Source organism: Benincasa hispida, chromosome 11 (assembly GCF_009727055.1).
Source record: "Benincasa hispida cultivar B227 chromosome 11, ASM972705v1, whole genome shotgun sequence".
Taxonomy (NCBI): domain Eukaryota; kingdom Viridiplantae; phylum Streptophyta; class Magnoliopsida; order Cucurbitales; family Cucurbitaceae; genus Benincasa; species Benincasa hispida.
This window is the reverse complement of record NC_052359.1, coordinates 12884436-12904088: the sequence shown is the minus strand read 5'-3', so window position 1 is coordinate 12904088 and position 19653 is coordinate 12884436. Positions and strand designations below refer to the sequence as shown.

The 19653-nt window shown below is 32.2% G+C and overlaps 1 protein-coding gene across 8 annotated transcripts; it reads right to left on the bottom strand.

The window, feature by feature from the left end:
• Window positions 1–8230: 8230 nt before the first annotated feature.
• On the bottom strand, window positions 8231–17762 carry LOC120091816 (pyridoxal phosphate homeostasis protein-like). Of its 8 annotated transcripts, none has more exons than XM_039049955.1 (9): window positions 17364–17757; window positions 17206–17272; window positions 16529–16575; window positions 16008–16095; window positions 15376–15509; window positions 14987–15085; window positions 11897–12002; window positions 11666–11793; window positions 8231–8494 (listed from the first exon to the last, which is right to left on the bottom strand). In XM_039049955.1, exons 1-9 carry the CDS (start codon window positions 17583–17585, stop codon window positions 8414–8416), a joined length of 972 nt encoding a protein of 323 aa, XP_038905883.1. In that variant the 5' UTR covers window positions 17586–17757; the 3' UTR covers window positions 8231–8413. The 8 variants fall into 8 exon arrangements, 6 of the variants coding, with proteins under 6 accessions (XP_038905883.1, XP_038905884.1, XP_038905880.1 ...); XM_039049952.1 differs by lacking the exon at window positions 8231–8494 and adding an exon at window positions 8776–9179 and having other exon boundaries at window positions 17364–17762; XM_039049953.1 differs by lacking the exon at window positions 8231–8494 and adding an exon at window positions 8776–9179 and having other exon boundaries at window positions 16529–16594; window positions 17364–17574.
• Between the last annotated feature and the right edge of the window lie 1891 nt (window positions 17763–19653).

The window sequence follows — 19653 nt, the reverse complement described above, 5'->3', positions numbered from 1 at the left end:
TTGTTTCAGAGTATACATTAGGATTGTTGCTGTTTCTGAATAATTTGAATTTTAGTCCCTAGTTTTCAAGTGTTGTATATATTGTTTGCAATCGATTAGAATAGGCTAAACATCGTTGAGTAAAAGGGATTCCGATCACTGAGTAAAGGATTTTTCGATTGATCAGTAAAAGGGGTTGTGATTGTTGAGTTTTATGTCTTAAAACTCGTAGATATTATATGTAACATTTGACCCATCATTAATAAGTGTTATTGGTGTTTATTTCAATAATTTGTTATTGTTTTATCTTTCCTAAATAACCCTAATCCAATAAACTAACATTCTAGGCTATTGTATGAGTCTTGAACTGTATGTGGAGACATATGAAGATTAGTGTTCAAGATACAACCTAAAGGGTCTATAGTATAGGGATAAAGTTGGGTACCTTATCCTGTTTACACTATGAATACAACCTACTTTATATCTGATACAAACACAATGATCCAACACGTTTGTGTAAGGAACATGCGAGTGGGGTATCTTATAAAATGAGTTTGTATAAGACTGGATCACAAAATAGTAACCGATAGATGTAACGTCATTAACTAGTTAGGTTTCCATTTCACTAGGATGACCTAGGAAACTTAGTCTCAATTCTGAGTGGATTTTGAACTCCTGTTCGTGAGGGATTGTTCTTTAATTTGTATGGATGTGAGAGGCCAGTTCGTCGACTCAATAAGCCTACCAATTTGGGGACAAGAGCAAGTGAGGGGCTGGGAACATAATTACACAAGATGGAATTTACTCCTTCCCGACTTTAGGGTGAGTAGATTAGTGCTCCCTTAAGTGGTGTCTCTGAATCTTGAGCAAAGGGCCCTACCCTCTCACTGACCCGAGAGGAGTTTCTGTTTGATGGTCGAACCACTAACAGAGTATTCATTAAAGGAGCACTGGTACTTAAGGATGTAGAGGTAACCCATTTGGTGTTAAGAACACTCGTGACGGAATAACTTGTTGTTATTGGTCAATATTCATGGACACAAAAATATATCTGTAGTGAGAAAAGAGCAACTGTGGGTCTATAGTAGAGTGTACCCACAGTTAATGAATATTTATTAACTTGATTAATGAGTTTAGCCAATTAATCTCATTTCATTGAAGCTTCTTATATGTAGGTCAATTAGGTCCCACTGGTAGCTCATAAAATGTATTGAGGTAATTAGGTCCATTAGGTCCACTGGTAGCTCATAAAAGGTATTGAGGTAATTAAAGTAATTTGAAATTTACTAAGGGAAAGAATATAATGTATGGTGATACATTATAATATAAAGTTTATATTTTAATTAAACTTTATAGTATAAACTTATTTTGAATTTGATTCAAAATTAATTTATGGGAGAACTAAATATTTGAAGGAGTTCAAATATTAAATTTAATATGAATAGAATTCATATTAAAACTATTGGTTAAAATTAATGCGCATTAGATGTACATTAAAACTATAGATAATATGAGAGAAAAATAATTGAACGTGATTCAATTATAAAGTTAAATTAAATATGTGATATTTAATTTAATGATTAATAAATTAGAAAATTAATTAATTATTAAATTTAATTAAATTTGATTTAATTAAATTAATTGAATTAAAAATATGGGTTAGGAGAGAATGATGTATTAAAATATGATTCTAATGTACATTTAGTTAAATATGAGATATTTAATTATTATAAATTAATTTGATTAATTATAATTATTTGATTCATTTTAATAAATTAAAATTTGATTTAATTTATTTTGTAAATTAAATGAATGCATTGTTATTCAATTAAATAAATTAAATTAAAATTAGTTTATTAATTAAATAAATAATGAATTTAAATATATATATATACACATATATATATGTATATTAATTATAACAAACTCCCCGAAGCTTATCCAAACTTTCTTTTCTCTCTCCAGGTAGTTCTTTAGCATCATATAAGGAAAAAATACGAAGAAATTCTTTTTCCTCTCTTCTTCTAGTCTTTTTGAGATTTTTCTATATAGAAAAATTTCCTCCCAAATCCGCCTCCTTCTACTTCAGTCACCCAAGGAGATTATTGGTGAAACCATTTTGGTGGTGTTCACATGATTTGCAGCAAAGAAATCAAGATCGTAGATCTAAAAAGTTGGTGTAGCCCTCCAAAGTCGTCAACAAGAGTAAGGGCTTGTAGATTTTTATTTCCTCTATTAAGAATGGTCTGAAATGTTTTTCGCTGCGCTTGGGATTTTAACCAAATAGTGATTACTTAGTAAATGGGTTTGCAATTCCTGAGTATATGGAGTTGCAATCGCTATCGACAAGATAAGCGATCATTCATCCCTTACTCAACGATCGCTAAGCACTAAGATTAACAATAACTCACCACATAATCAATGATTCCTCACCCCTCACCACTTTTTTTTCCTGATTGCTTGAATATATCTGTTTGTTAATTGCAACGCTGGCCTATGTCCCTATTGACAAGTATTTTCCTACTACTATGTCCTGCTTAGCCCACATTAGTACACATACAACCAATGACCTGATAAAGAAGAAACTGACATAATAACAAATGGCCATGTTTAGGAAGACATGATTTGGTCCACTCCTGGATGTAGACCTTGTATTCAGTGGGTAGCTGGTTCATCACTTTTTGTTTAAGGAAGTCAAAGTTGCAAGCGAAACGTTCGAGATTTTGAGAATGATGAAGATGTGTGAAGGTGACATTGTCCTTGTACATCAAAGTGGAGTTGATGGAAAAAAACAAGAAAATCTAATTCGATGTATGTGTCTTTAGGATCATCGATGACACCAAATTCTTCTATTACTGATCATCTGCTATATTTAAATGGACTTTGGAAAGCTGGAAGGAATCATTGAGGGGGAAGAAGGAGGTGTACGAAAAGATTATTAGGGAATTGGACATGCATTCCAGGTACATAAATCTTCATCGTATTTGAGATAAATGGATTGAGGAGCTCTGTGTGGCAATGTTTAATTGTGTCTTTGATTATGCACAGATATGGACTTACGAAATATTATCGACCTCTAGTAAGTTTATAGCAACCAAAGTGAGTAAGGATGGAGTACCACACATTCTTAAGTGGACTTGTGCTCAAGCTTCAATGCTTCATTGTATGCATTAACAATGACATACGATCCTTCTGGTGATCCTCATACAGATATTAATGCATATTCTCCCATGTGATAAACCTGTTTGTAACTTATATTTACCACATAATCTCTTGAACGTCTTAAATTATATCTCTAGGACGATAGGAACAACTGACTTATTCATATTTGGATTTAATTAAGTATCCAATAACCCAACTCTATGCTTGTTGATTAAGATTACTCCTAATTTCAAATGCGTATGTATGTTCGCTTGGGTACTTTGTCATCTCGAAACAATCACTTCCTTCCAATTTCTTTGCAGAAGCTCTCCATTTACACCCCTCCAATTGGATGGTTAACAAGTTCTTCATCAACTTCTTTACCTGATAATCAAAGTTCTTTCTTATTGCAAGCATTGACAACTTAACTAACAAATCATACTTGCAAAAGAAAATTTGACCGACCTGTATATCCTTGTCATTAAGACAATCATGCAGTATTGTGATAAGGTCATTGTAAGATGGTCCTTCAGATGGTCTATGGTTGGGTTGGAATATTTAGATGTATTGGAATTGAGGGCATTGCCACTAATGAGATGAGAGCATGTGAGGTTAGAACGTGAATAAATGGTGTTGGGACTGGTTGTGGTCCATCTAATTGTTCATGTTATGGTAAAAACTAAAATGTGGTATACATCTCGTCTGGACATTGCATATACTATATGGATCATTCCTGTTATCCCCTAAATTACATGGCTCAATGTTCTCATCAAGTGCAGACATGGTTGGAATATTACATCCAAACTGTGTTGGAAAACAAAAGTTCTAATTCGTTGGAATGGTTGGAATAATCGAATTGCGTTGATGGAACATATTATCAGTGTCCACTCCATGAGTATCACTAGTTGTCACTGGTACAAACAACGACATTCAGGATGCATCACTACTTTCCAAAAAAAAGAAAAAACTAAGGTCTTCATCATCAACAATATCAATTTGGGGAGCTAGGACCAATAGATTATAACAATATTTTAGGTGTATTTCAAGCTTAGTTGGATCGATATTCAATCGTTGGTGTAGAAGACCCATTATTTGACTATGTTATATCATTTATAATCTTTAATCCTTCCATAGAACCTTTAACATAATTACTTCCGGTCTGGTCCCATTCCCCACCATAGAGTACAAAGATATGACGTAGTGTCATTGATTTGTAATATGCTAATTAAGGGCAATTAGGTTCGAATTGTACATGAAATAACAATAAAATGTAAGCGATCGATAAGAAAATAGTATACGCTTGCTGATAACATAGTAAGCGATTGCGCATGAGCAGTCAACAATTGCTAACCATGCATTCGACAATAACTTGTCGTTTATGTAATCAACGATTGCTTAAGATTGCATATTGTGTAGTCAACAATCACTAAATGTGGCATATCAGTCGCTGATTACATATAAACGATCCTTTACTTGTGGTCAACGATCGTTTACATATAGTTAGTGAATGCAATGAAAATCACAGATTTAGTTATTGAACATTTACCTTCTATTCATTTCTGGGTAAGATGAATGATAGTTTTCTTCGAATATAAGTTTTTTTGTCTTGCTCTAGACCCACGAGAAAAACTAAAAGAAGTTAAAAGCAATCGAATGTAAGAGTGTTCAATTGAAAGTGAGAGAGCAATGCTAAAAGTGAGTGTTCGATTGAAGTGAAGAGCTGAAAGTGATGTTCCATTACTTGTCCATACTTGATGTCAATAATTTTGAATGTTGATGGTACAACGTTGATTGAGAATAAATATTGATAGAGAATAGAGTAGAATATCGGTGTTGCATTGAATGAAGCATTGTGATTGTTGAAAAGGAAGAACAAAAGAGACAGACAAAATAGAGGAGCAGGGAAACATTTAATATTGAAGGTAAAAGTGATATTTCACATGTAAAAAGGGTAAAAGAAACATGTTTTAAAAAAGAGGTTAATTACAAAAAAGTTTTTAGTTTTTGAATCAATTTAGAAATTTTTTCAAGTACAAGGACGAAAATGATATTTTAAGCTAATAATAAGCAGGTTAAATTAAAATTTTGATTCTTATACGTTGGAAAAAGTTAGAATTAACTCCTATAGTTTAAAAGTAAGAATTTATTTAGGAGAATTTTATCAAGCTGTATGGAATATTTATATGAAATTTGATCAAACCATAAGGATGAAATTCTTACTTTCAATAAGATTCACACTTCCAAATTTATAGACTATATTTTAACTCTGTCCAAAACATAGAGACCAAATTTGTGATGTAACCTTAATGATTTGTTAATTTGTACGACTAGCTGATGAAAACAATTGTCAAAGTTATTATTCTTAATATTATCATGCAAAAGAGAAACTGTTTTCATTAATAAAGGAAATTGAGTAAAACTCCAATCACTTAGATTCTGTTTGGTAACAATTGAGTTTCGTTTCGTAACCTTTCATTTTTTGTTTTTAGTTTTTTAAAATTAAGCCAATTTTCTCCCATTTTCTTACAATGATTTGCATCTTTTTTAAGCATAAGAGTAGAAATTTTAGCTAAATTCTAAAAACAAAAATAAGTTTTTAAAAACTACCTTTTTTAAGCCCCGTTTGATAACCATTTGATTTTTTGTTTTTGTTTTTAAAAATCAAGCATATTTCATCTACATTTCTTACAATGATTTGCATCTTTTTTAAGTACAATGGTTGAATTTTTAGCCAAATTTCAAAAACTAAAACAGCTTTTTGAAAACTACTTTTTTTAATCTCAAAATTGGCTTGGTTTTTTAAACCATTGGTGAAAAGTAAATAACAAAGAAATAAATTTGGATGTGGAAGTAGTGTCCATAGACTTAATTTTAAAAAACAAAAACAAAAAACAAAATGGTTACCAAACGGCACATTAGTTATCAAATTTTTGCTTGAGTTTTAAAAACATGGGTAGAAAGTAGATAACAAAGTAAGAAATCTAGAGGTGGGAGAGGTTTTTATAGGCTTAATTTTAAAAAACTAAAAACAAAAAAACTAAGATCCTATTTGGTAACCATTTTGTTTTTTGTTTTTGGTTTTTGAAAATTAAGTTTATTTTCCTCTCAATTTCTTACAAAAAATTGTATCTTTTTTAAGTATAATGGTTAAATTCTTAGCTAAATTTAAAAAATAAAACAAGTTTTTAAAAGCTACTTTTTTTTTTTTTTTTTTAGTTTTCAAAATTTGGCGTGGTGTTTTAAACCAAGGTAAAAAGTTGATAACAAAGAAAGAAATTTGGAAGTAGAGGTAGTGTCTAGATGCTTAATTTTTAGAAAAAAAAAAAAAAAAAACTAAATAGTTACCAAACGAAGCCTTTGGTTACCCAAGGGGGCGGTTTTTGATTTTTTGTTTTTAAAAATTAAGCATATTTCCTCCCAATTTACAACAATGATTTGCATCTTCCTTAAGTACAAGAGCCAAATTTCAAATTCTAAAAACAAATTCTTATTAATAGTTTTTTTTAGCCCTCTATTTGATAACCATTTGGTTTTTGATTTATTGTTTTTAAAAATTAAACGTAAAGACACTACTCTCACCTCCAAATTTCTTCTCTCATTATCTACTTTTTACCAATAATTTAAAAAATCAAGCCAAAACTTGAAAACTAAAAAAAGTAGCTTTAAAAAGTTATTTTTGTTTTTGAAATTTGGCTAAGAATTCGATCATTTTAATTAAGAAATATGCAAATCATTGTAAAAAATGAGGAGAAAATATGCTTAATTTTAAAAAATAATAATAATAAAAAGAAATGATTACCAAAAGGGGCCTTTTTTGTTTTTTTAAAATTATGCCTATAAACACTACTTCCACCTCCAAAATTCTTTTTTTGTTATCTACTTTTTACCAATGGTTTAAGAATTAAACTAAAATTTGAAAACTAAGAAAATAGCTTTTAAAAACTTGTTTTTGTTTTTGAAATTTAGCTAAGAATTTAACAATAGTACTTAAGAAATATGCAAATCCTGGTAAGAATTGGGAAAGAAATAGACTTAATTTTTCAAAAACCAAAAACAAAAAACGAAATGAAACCAAATGGACTATAAGTTTTCAAAAAATTAGCTTCATCTTTTAAAACATTCGTAAAAAGTAGATAAAAACGCAATATATTTAAAGGTGGAAAAAGTGTTATAGACTTAATTTTTAAAAACAAAAATCAAGTAGTTACCAAAGGACTTTAATAATGCAGTACAATTTACAAGAAAGCCTTCCAATTTGCTATTAAAGAGGAAAGACTTGAGTAAAAAAAAAGTGTTTACATTTAAACCAATATAGAGCATGAAAAGTAATTCAATCCATAAAACTAATTTTTTTTTTTTTTTTCCGAATTACCCATTCTTAATCTCCAAAATGATTAATGACCCACCTCCAAAAACAAATGAGATTTAACATCCTATCTACGTCGAAATACACTACTATTTTTTTATTATCAAATTAGGGATGACCATGTCTATCGTAACCCTAATGCGATGGTCATGTTTATCACAATCTTTATTTTTCTCACATTTTGTTGTACTTTTCTCATGAATATTGCGGTAGAACAGAGAAAAACAAGGATCGCAATAGATATGACCATTGCATTAAGACTACTAATGATATGACATCTCTAATACGACACTATAAAATACAGTAGTGCGTTTTGATGCAAATAAAAAGTTAGATTTTATTTATTTTTGGGAGCCAGGTCATTGTAAAAGGAACTGAGAATGAGTCATTCGTACACACAACTCCCATAAAACTATCCGATGAAATAAAGAAGTCCCCAAAAATTGTGGCATTCCTTTCAACCCAAAAAACCAAAGAAAGACCGACAAAGGCAAACTACGAAGTCGTCTTCACCACCCCAATGACTTCCTCACCTCTTCAAAAACAAAGATGCTTCAGTTATTTATTTATTTATTTATTATTATTATTAATTTATGCATTTTCATCAATTCATAAGATGAGGATACTCCATTTTTTTTAAAAAAAAAATAATTTAATGATTCATGTATCATGTGACAGAATTGATCACAAAAGGCAAGTTTGTTGCTTGCATGTAATAAAAACTACATTATTGAAACTAATATATATTGATAAAAAGTTTTTAAAAAAATGCAATATTAATTTTTTTCTTTTTTGAAAAAGGAAAACTATTATCAATTCCTAATTAAACATTTTGAATGAAATATAGAAGAATCCTATATTGTTGACTTCAGTCATCAATATATGATATGTATAACAACATTGAACAAAGGAAAACTCATGTAAATGTTAGTCAGCTTGCTTCTTTGGGTACTCCCTCGGACCAAATATGGTTGATCCAATTCTCACATTGGTGCTGCCCATTTCGATCTGTAATAAAAACACAACAGGTTGAATTTGCCCATTACTTATAGATTTCAAATTAATGCTAACAATAAATGAAATTCATCGTAGAAGATGAGAAGTTATATGTAATTAAACGAAATCGAAGGTAATTGACATTCCCTCTTTTTACCTTAAAGTTCATTCCCTAATCCTACGATTGTTGTACTCAAAAATAAAATTAATGTGTTCCCAAGTGAAAGTGCTCTTTTGTATATCCATTGGATTATTTCATTAATCAATAACATCGTTTCTGATCAAAATAATAATAACAATAATAATACTAATAATATTGCTCTATTAAATAAAACGTTAAATTACAAGTTCAACTCATGAAGTTTCAAAGTTAAGATTACCGGTGACCAACCGAAATCGATGTCGGTTTCGTTTGTAACCAGTCCGGGTTGCGGTCACGGTTTCTATATAGGAAAAACCGAAGAAATTCGGCCAGTGTTGGGTTTTTCATTAACCAAACCAGATAAACTCGAAACCGACTGATAATGTTTATATTACATTTAAGGTATGTTTTCAAATGTGATTCATAGCTCAGCTGGTAGTGCTTGTTGTCCATAAACGCAAGGTCACATGTTCGATGTGCGGCCGTGCCAGTGTGATGAATGAGGCATATAAAAAAGAAATGAGAGAGCACACCATCCAAATAATAGCTTTGCCCCTATGATTAAAGCAATTGAGCAATTCGATCATGGTTTTATGGATGGATAAATAGAAGAAATAGGGCATTAATTAACTTTTTAGTTAATAGTCCTAAAGGCACCATGTTTATTGAATCTATTGATGCTTCATCTTATGTGAAAGATGGAAAGAAAATGTTTCAGTTACTTGACAATTTTGTAGAACACATTGGAGAAGGGCATTAATTAACTTTTTAGTTAATAGTCCTAAGATGCTTCATCTTATGTGAAAGATGGAAAGAAAATGTTTCAGTTACTTGACAATTTTGTAGAACACATTGGAGAAGGCAATGTCGTACAAGTTGTTACTGATAGTGCCTCAGCAAATGTTATGGCAAGAAAGAATGCAAAGTACTAACTCTTTCTTAAATTTGTTAGTCTTACACATTTAAGAAGCCTAAATATGTTCCTATTTTACTTTGTTAATAGGGAGATTGTTAGTAGCAAAACGACCACAATTAATTTGGTCTCATTGCTTCTTTGGACATTCAAGACAAGATACTTGGAGAGTTAACTAAATACAAGAAAGCTGAAGGACTATTTGGACAGTCTTTAGCAATCAGACAAGGAGACAAAATATCTCCAGGTAAACTTTAACTTTAAGTCTTTGATTAAAGTACATTGGATATCATTTCGAATTGAAAGTTACTAATATAGTTTTGATCTATAGTGGAATGGTGGGATGATTTTGGACAATCAACGCCAAACTTGCAAAAGTTCGTTTTGAGAATTTTAGGTCTCACTTGTAGTGCCTCGGGATGTGAACGTAATTGGAGTGTTTTTTAATAGGTTATATCTTCTGTTATTTGTAGTGCCTCTAGATGTGAATGTAAATGAAGACCTGAAGTTAATAATGAAACTTTTGTTGTGTATACTTGCAGCTTCATAGCAAGAAAAGGAGTAGATTTGCTCAAAGTCGTTTGAATGATTTGGTATTCATAAATATAATAGAGAACTGAAGCATCGATATAATATTCGGGTCATCGTCGACCCTATCTCTTTAAAAGAGATACATGATAGTAATGAGTGGCTATAATTGGAAGAATGGATGATGATTTAAAGAAGGATCATGATATTGTTTTCAACGACAATTCTTTAACATGGGGCGACGCAGTGTTTTAAAGGCCCACTAAGGTGCAATGGCCCTTTGGTGCCTAGGTGCAAGGCGCAGGCTTTTTTTCTATATATATATATATATTATACATGTTTATTTACACCACCAAAACATAGATAGATAGAAATATGACTTAAAGAAGAATATACAAAAAATAAAAGATAGATAAGATTTAAATATTAGTCATTGTCATTCAATACCAAGTTAAGTGAATCGACATAAAAACAATCACAAATACAATTCTAAAATCCTAAATATCAAACTCATCTTCACTAAATAGGTCTTCATCCTCATTCTCTCCATCATTCAACTTATAACTATCTATATCTTCTTCGTCGGTCTCAGAGTCATCCAAATTAACTGGCGTAGGGTGGGTTGGGACGGTGGTTGTGTGGAAGATGAAGATGAACATGAAGCGTTAGTATTAGACTTAGTTCTTGAGGTACCAGCTCTAGAATAATAGGCAAGCCCTTTTGCTCCAACCGCTCTTAAAACATCACCCATATTAAAGAATTTTCGTAAAAAACAAGATCATCATCCTCCTTTAAATCGTCATCCATTCTTCCAATCAGCCACTCATTATTATCATCTATTTCTTTTAAAGAAATAGGGTCAACGATGTCCTGAATATTATATCGACACTTCAGTGCTCTATTATTTTTTATGAATACTAAGTCATTCAGATGACCTTGAGCAAGTTTATTCTTTTTCTTGCTATGAAGCTACAAGTATACACAACAAAAGTTCCATTGTTAATTTCAATTACATCCACATCTAGAGGCACTACAAATAGTAGAAGATACCTAACCTACTAAAAAACGCTCCAATTACGTTCACATCCAAAGGCACTACAAGTGAGACCTAAAATTCTCACAGCTAACTTTTGCAAGTGTGGAGTTGATTGTTCGAAATCATCCCACCATTCCACTATAGATCAAAACTATATTAGTAACTTTCAATTCGAAACGATATTCAATGTACTTTAATCAAAGACTTAAAGTTAAAGTTTATCTAGAGATATTTTATCTCTCTGTCTAATTGCTAAAGACTGTCCAAATAGTCCTTCAGCTTTAAGAGTCAGATACTTTAAGAGCAAATACGATGCTATTCCAAAAAAGTTGTCAACAAAATTGTTTGAACAACCCGTTTTCCTTGTTCTTTGCTCCATTTGTTGTTTTTCCATTCATCCGAAGTAAAGATCTTTCTCAAATTGTTTTTCTGACGATGTAAACTTGATAATGTTATGCAAGCTGTAGCAAAGCGAGTCTTAACTGGTCTAACTAACTCATTTTGATTAGTAAACTACCTCATCATGTTTAACAATCTAGGACGAACATAAATGAAATTGCTAACCTCGATGCCTCTTTTTAGTGCTTTATGAATATGTGGGATCTTGTATATATCCTCCAACATCAAATCCAAGTAATGAGCGGCACATGGAGACCAACTTAATTGTGGTCGTTTTGCTTCTAAAAATCTCCCTATTAACAAAGTAAAATAAGAACATAATTAGGCTTCTTAAATGCGTAAGAATAAGCACAAGACTAACAAATTTAAGAAAGAGCCAGTACTTTGCATTCTTACCTATCATAACATTTGCTGATGCATTATCTGTAATAACTTGTGTGACATTGGCTTCTCCAATGCATTCTACAAAATTATTGAGTAACTCAAACATTTTCTTTCCATCCTTCACATAAGATGAAACATCGATAGACTCAATAAACATGGTGCCTTTAGGACTATTAACTAAAAAGTTAATTAATGTCCTATCTCTTCTATCTATCCATCCATCTGCCATAATAGTGCATTCAACCTTGGTCACTCTACTTTATGGTTCTTCATCAACTCATTTGTGGCTTCTAACACTCTCAACTTATGATACGATGGTGGTTTCAATCCAGGACCAAATTGCCCAACTGCTTTAATCATAAGGGCAAATCTTTCATAATTGTAGGCATTGAGAGGTATTCTCGCATCATAAACCATCGAGCAATTCTTTGAATGGTGCGCTCCCACATTTCCTTTTTGTATGCCTCATTCATCGTAGTCTGTTTTCCCTTTCCTTTGTCATTCTTTCTATTTTGCACCACATTTTTCAGGTTCGGTGCAAAATATGCATCTATTGGACCCTTTTGTCTCGACTTCTTTGAATTAGGTGCCACTCTTTTATTCGAATTACTTTCGCACACTTCATCTTCGTCCTCGTCTTCAATACCATAGTTTTCCAGATCAATGTCTACAATCAAATTTCTGATCTTTAATCTCCTTTTTCTTAGACATATACTCTTTAATCTCTTCTTTCATGTGATCCGGACATTTCTTACATGTCATGACATTTCTATAACCACCAATAAGGTGTTGTTTCATTCTAAAAATCCTTCTTTTGACTTTTGAACAAAATCCACACACTAATATATTCAACTTTGGATCATTTTGCAATTTTGCATATTTCCATGCCGGATCCTTTCTTAAACCGTCCTTAGCCATCTAATTATTAGAAACTAAAATTGATTAGTAACTACCTTAAGAAATTGATCACAAAAGTGAGGATTTGGGATTTGGGAGTTAGAACTGGACACATCAAACTCTCTCTGTTTTTTGGAGACTTTTAGTTGAAGTTGAAGAAGAAAAAGAAAGTAACTATAAATTTTATTTGAGGAGAAGAAGACAATTTTATTTGCATTTAAGTTATTTATAAATAAAAAAGTGATAGGTGCGCCACGCCTCGACACTTCGTGGAAGGCGCGCACCTTCTGTCGTGCGTTGCGCCTTGTGCCTAGGCACGCGTCAGGTCGCGTCTTTCAAAACACTGGGGCGATATTTCAAGAGCTGCTGGAACAAAAGAACTTACATATTATTCTAGAGCTGGTACCTCAAGAACTAAGTCTAAGACTAACACTTCATGTTCATGTTCATCTTCCACACAACCACCGCCTCAACCCACCCCCACACCAGTTAATTTGGATGACTTTGAGACCGACGGAGAAGATATAGATGGTTATAAGTCGAATGATGGAAAGAATGAGGATGAAGACCTATTTAGTAAAGATGAGTTCGATCTTTAGGATTTTAGAATTGTATTTGTGATTGTTTTTATGTTGTTTCACTTAACTTGGTGTTGAATGACAATGACTAATATTTAAATCTTATCTATCTTTTATTATTATTTTTTTGTATATTCTTTTTAAGTCCCATTTCCATCCATATATGTTTTGGTTGTGTAAATAAACATGTATATAATATATATATATATAGTATATTAATTATATATAATAACAATTTATAACGTTTTTTTTTTTATATATAGGGCGCCTCACTAAAAAAGCCTACACCTTTTTGTTCGCCTTGTGCCTAGACTCCAGAGGGCCATTGCACACTAGGGCATTTTAAAATACTGATCATTACATTTCAATTTTATGCTTAACTGGTATGGGAATTATATGGGAATATATATACTTTTTTTCTGATTAAAAAACTGAGCTTCCATTGAGAAAGAATAAAAGGAAAACAAAGGCATACTAAAAAGCCAACAACAAGGAAAAAAAAACTTGATATTTCTCTCGATCCAAAGGAACTTAAATCCAACAAAATCAAAGTAAGATCATGGTTACTAAAGAGTCTATTAACAGACACCCAAGACGAGGCATCGAAACTAGCCCCCTCCCACACTTCCTCACTCGATCTCTCCATTTCCTCCTTTCTCAAGGAAAGGCAAATATTTAACGATTTTTGAATATGAAAAGGAATTAGTAGACGAACAATAAAAAGTGTGTGGACCTATTATCAAGACATTTTCAAACTTAAGGGACCATAATCAACACGGTTAAAAATGTAGTGAAGTATTAGACACTTTTTAAAATTTAGAAAACTATTGGACACAATTCTAAAAGTTCGAAACACTAAACTTAAATTCTTGTAATTTAAGCAATAAAATACATTAGAATTCTTTTTTGTCAATGACTAAATGCCAACCTCCTAAATATTTCCAAAGCCAGGGTGCAACCCCAAAAACGATCAAGCTAAGACTTAATATTTGATTGATTTGAGGTATACTTAGTAGTCAGTTCAGTTCAGACTTCTAGAGTATAAAATGAAAAGTAGTCTACATGGAAGATAGATTTATCAGTTTTTTGGTTCAGTTTTTCAATTTGCGGTCACTTTTCTTTCCAAATAATCAGTTTTAGCGTTGTTTTTTAATTTTCTTACATCAACATATTGATTTGGGGCATTGGTTTTGTTTTTCCAAGGGGGAAAAAAGTAACTTGGTTATATTACACCCAGATCACAACATCTTGTCTTGGCTGTTGCTATAAGCAAATATGACTGTTTCCCCTTTCAGTTCAGAACCATATGTTAGAGATATGCAACAATTAAGTTAGCTAGTTCCAGAAATAGTATCAACTTATTGAAGCTGGTATAGTTTAGTTAGTAGTTTTATCCCGTTAGATGTAGGAGAGAATAACTAAATATTATGGTTTCACCATGCATCCAAAGATTATAGAGCAATCACAACTTGGCAGCCACATTTAATACTTTTCTCAATTAAACACAATGTGGTATTAGGTATCCTAGAAACCGCAGTAATTTCAAGGTCTCTCATATAAAGAAAACGAAGAAAACGCATGTAGTGCAACAAAAATAGGCAAGTGACAGAGAATTAGGTATACTAACCGCCAACTCGAAATCACTAGACATTCCCATTGACAATTCACACTGCTCTTCTGCCATTTCAAGTGCCCTGCAGACCTCAGCTCTACAATTGAGTAGCGTCTAGCAAATCAGGAAAACAATTTATGGCTTTAGTAAATTGAGCCGAAAAAGAAAAGAAAAACAAAAAAGAGAGAAAATAACCAGAAAACTCCATTGATGAATGTGAAGCACAGCGAAGAATGTAGACAAATATATATAAATTGAACCCTTTTTTCTTCCTTTAAAAGATCTAGAATCTAAAATTTTGAAGACATTATTTCATATCACATTCACGCTTTTCACTATGGAGTAAAGATATCTCACCAAAAAATAGAAAATAAAATAACAAATGAAAAGTACAAATATATAACCTTAAAGTTCTCTGGAGTGCAAGTATAATCTGGCATCCCTATTGTCATCAAGCCAGAAAACTGTAGATGTGGGCAACGCAACTTCACGTGCTTTGCAAGTTCGATGCATCCAGAAGGCTCAACACCAGATTTTGCTGCCAAATTGTCACCCAAGTCATTTTCAGAATAAACATTGGAAATCCAAATGGAAAAAGAGTATTTATGATCTAAGCAAAGCATAAAACACAAAATGTTATAATTCAAGCATGAGCCTAGGAAAAGCATCAAGGACCTCAAGGTTCATGAGGTATAAGTCCAACAGAAAGAAACTCATTACGTGATGAAATTTTATAAGCCTAGGCAAAGTTGTGGCCAGAAGAAGACAGTAAAGATATCCAAGAAACAAGAGCCGATCAACCATGAATTACTTTATACTTGAAACTTTGTTCATTAGAGGCTAGAATAAAAATATGGTTTTACATATACGTATACCTATAATTTTACTATAAGATATAGCTCCCCCTAGTTTCAAATGAGACTTTGTTGTCTGGTAGAATGGTATCTTACAAACTCTACTGCTTCAACTGTTTGGCTTATTCAACCAATTATCAGAATGATCTTGCACAAATTCATCAAAGAACTGTGTAACTCACATATTTCTCCACTGGTGTTTACTTGGACTAGAACCTTCAACGGATCCCTTCCAAGGTTTGAAACTGCACGATCAAGATGATTTGCAAGCTGCGCAGCATGACAACACCAAGTAATCTTAAAAGTGACAACTTAAGCATCTTTTCTTCCTTTTTTTTTCCCCTTTAGAACATCTGAAAATTTAGCTCGTTACTGGGAGAAAACCATAAGTTTTACCAACTACATTGTTCATGCATAAGAAAAAGTTATTTTTTTACCCAAAAATAAGAACCACAAGTAGCTTATAGTGTTGCATGCTGATCTTTATATCACATTTCAAGCATCATTTCTAAATGCAGCATGTACAATAATATCCAACAAAGGCCAAACTGCAACAAGTGGCACCACTAAGCTTCATGAATAATATTCCTTTTCATTATTTCAATGAGAAGTTGTTTCTTGTTTAAAAAAAAAAACTTCATGAACAATAAAAATGAAATATCTTACCTTTTAGAAATATAACAGAATTAGATTAAGTCTTTACCTTCTCATTATCTACACCCTCAACCATGGCCAGGTTAGGAACTCCAGCTGCAGGGAAAAAATGCCCCTGAGAGCAATGATATAATAAGGTCTATTTCTAAATGTGATATGTACAACATAGAATGATCTCGTGCTGGAAATGTGAATTTTACGGTTCAATCACTGTTTTCACGACAATCGCCTATATTTTTAATAGCAAGGCTAGAGGTTAACAGTATTTCATAGAATATAAAAGCAGCAAACAGAGAAGCTTTCTGTTATGGAAGATTTGATGTTGAATTGCAGTCCTTAAACTTCCTCAGTTGTGTCTAATAGATCTTCATCTAAACTATTAATTTTGTGTTAGCAAGTCCCAAAGCTTAAAAAAGTTTGTAATAGGCTCTAAACTTCCCATTTCATATCAAAACTTTAAACTTTAAAGTTTCTCAAAATATCAAGAACAGTTAGATACAAAATTGAAATTCATCAAACACTTTTAAGAATTTAGGAAACTAATAGACATGTTTTAGAGTTTAAGCACCAATTAGACACAATTCTCAAAGTTTGGGAGCCAAGATTTTCAAAACATTAGAAAGAATCAAGAAAATAACTATCCTTGGGAAAGTTCGACTAAAGCGGAAATTACAAAAGAACTCTGTAATAAGCCAATGGAAGAAGAGGACAGGAAACGGATTGTACCGAGAAGCGATTTAACTTTATTGCTCTGCAAATGCCCAATGAAATGCCATTCAATGTCTTGAGGAAGCTGAAATCAAATCAACGAGAAGCACAAACAGACGTAAGTGGCGAATTCAAAGACATAACTCCAACCGAAGCCCTAGAAAAACAAAAGGAACCTGAGGAGCTTTATCGATAATCTCTTGAACATAGTTCTCGCCGAAGCAGCGGTGGGCGGCATCGTAGACTTGGCGAATAAGGGATACAGGCTTTGTCTTCGAGACTGCAACGACTCGGACCTGATCGAAATGGCGACCAGAGCGCTCAGCGGCCTGCCGAGCTCGAAACATTACCGATCGGAGAGCTGCGGCGGCTGCGCCTTCGACCAGAGGAGCAGCCATAAGAGAGGTTTTCTTGGAGTTGTTGGTCGTTGTTCAGCTAGCTAAGGAGGAAGTGGAAGAGAAATGAAGATTAGCGATTACAGTGAAAGGAAGTCGTTGGCTGTTAATGTTCTCCATGCTTTTGCTTCCAATAGCTTGTGGTTCGGAGAAATCTTCGCCAAAAATGTTCAAAATGTATACACTAATTTGTATTATTATTATTTCCTGGTTCATATTTCATTTTGTTGCTACATTTTTCAAATAGAACTTAGTTCATTAATAAAAATTAATATTTTAATCAATTTTTTTTAGCACAATCAGTGATTTATTATTATGAGTAAAATTTTTAAATTTGTAACTAACAATACCGAGAATTCTAACCAAATTTGTTGGTCGATAATATATACTATATTGTGAATTGAGTTATATTATTTTGATGTAATAAAAAAAATTCAACAACTAAATGAATTATTAGTTGAAATATTCATCAAATAAAAATTACTCGTTCTGGTTGTTACTAAATTCATTTATTAATGAATTGAATTGTTAGTTGAATATTTGTTGGCACACTTAGTAAAATTTTCACTGTCAATTGAACAGTTAATTACATATAAATATATAGGTATTAAATAGGGTAATGGTAACAAATTGTAAAATCAAGCTAATTATTTATAAACAAGCAAGATTTTTAAAGTTACAGCAAATTTGACAAATTAAATTTGAATTTATTTATTTCGATTTTGCTCTTCCACCTCTTGCCCAAGTCTCTAATGACTACGACCTCCAAAAATTGCTTGAACGAAAAGGAAGTATGGTCGACGATTTTGGTGGCATTTAGAAGCCAATTCTTTCCATTGAATGAAGAAATAGAAGTCAAGGGTATTAAAAAAAAACTCGACAATTCGAACAATTCGGACTAGTCAACCCAAATAATAAGGGTCGGATTAGTTTTGTTCTTGGATTGGGTTAGATAGAACTTTTTTTTTTTGTTGGTTTAGGTTGGGTCTCGGGTTGGAAGTTCGGATTGACTCAACCCAACCCGAATTAAATATATATTAATTAGAATATATACACATATTTCTTTTTGTTTAAAATTTGACTACTTTGAGTTAATGAATTTATGAATTTTTAATATATATTTTTAAAAACTGTTATGATGTTTGTATTTGTTTAAAGTTTGTAATAAATCATAGATATTTAGCTTTTAGCATTTGAAATGTATGAGATTTTAGTTATTAGTCATGTCTACGCATTTTAAATTAATAAAAAAAATAATAAGTTATAGGATAGTAGAGCTGATTTCATATGGGTGGTTAGGTCCAAAAGGTGAAGAGAGGACAAAATTGTGGAGGTGTTGCCGAAGGGATTTGTCGAGAAAGCGAGAGAAAGGGCGATGGTGGTGAAAGAGTGTGCGCCTCATGTAATGCCCTAGACCCAGGATTCGAAATCTAGATTCAGCTCCTGATGGCCCCACCATTTTCCTGCATTCCCTACGACTTGGCTACGCCATCCTCACTTGTCTTGAATGCTTCTAGAAGTAAAAGTTGTCCCCACAAACTAACACTGGTCCCTTCAGCATGCTTTGTCCTTACTCATATGCATCTTAGGAAAATTCACAGGAGGACACCCAACATAGGATTACTACAAGTTTAAGCACGCTTTAACTTTGGAATTCTTATGATTGAGCCATAAAAAAGAAACGTACACCTTGTTAGTATAGGTAGTAAATTTCAAATTTTTTAAGCTTTTCTCAACTATACTTTTATGTCTTCAGGATCCCTCTTATTTGAATGTGTTCTCGATTTATTCATGTCCCCTTCCTAAACTTAGATTGATACACCTCAAGGGAATATATTAAAATATGGGAGCATTGAGATATATTAAAATAGTATCCCTCTCATTTTAGAGTAAGAAACTAAACTTCATATGATTTACAAATTAAAAGAAATGAAACGTTGGTAGACTTTGATAGATTGATATCATTTGATTATCAAATTATACATATAATTATATAAAATCTATCAGTGACATACTTCTATAAAAAAAACCAGTTATATTTATAATTTTATCAATGATACATCTATATACT

Bases quoted from the DNA above. Each gene is read 5' to 3' on its own strand.
- LOC120091816 (XM_039049952.1), bottom strand. From the start codon at position 17,585: ATGGCTGCTCCTCTGGTCGAAGGCGCAGCCGCCGCAGCTCTCCGATCG. The intron at 15,510-16,007 runs GTGAGTTACACA...ACAATTTGGCAG, and splicing joins AAACACCAGTGGAGAAATAT to CAAAATCTGGTGTTGAGCCT. The intron at 15,086-15,375 runs GTTATATATTTG...CTGATTTGCTAG, and splicing joins GCACTCCAGAGAACTTTAAG to ACGCTACTCAATTGTAGAGC.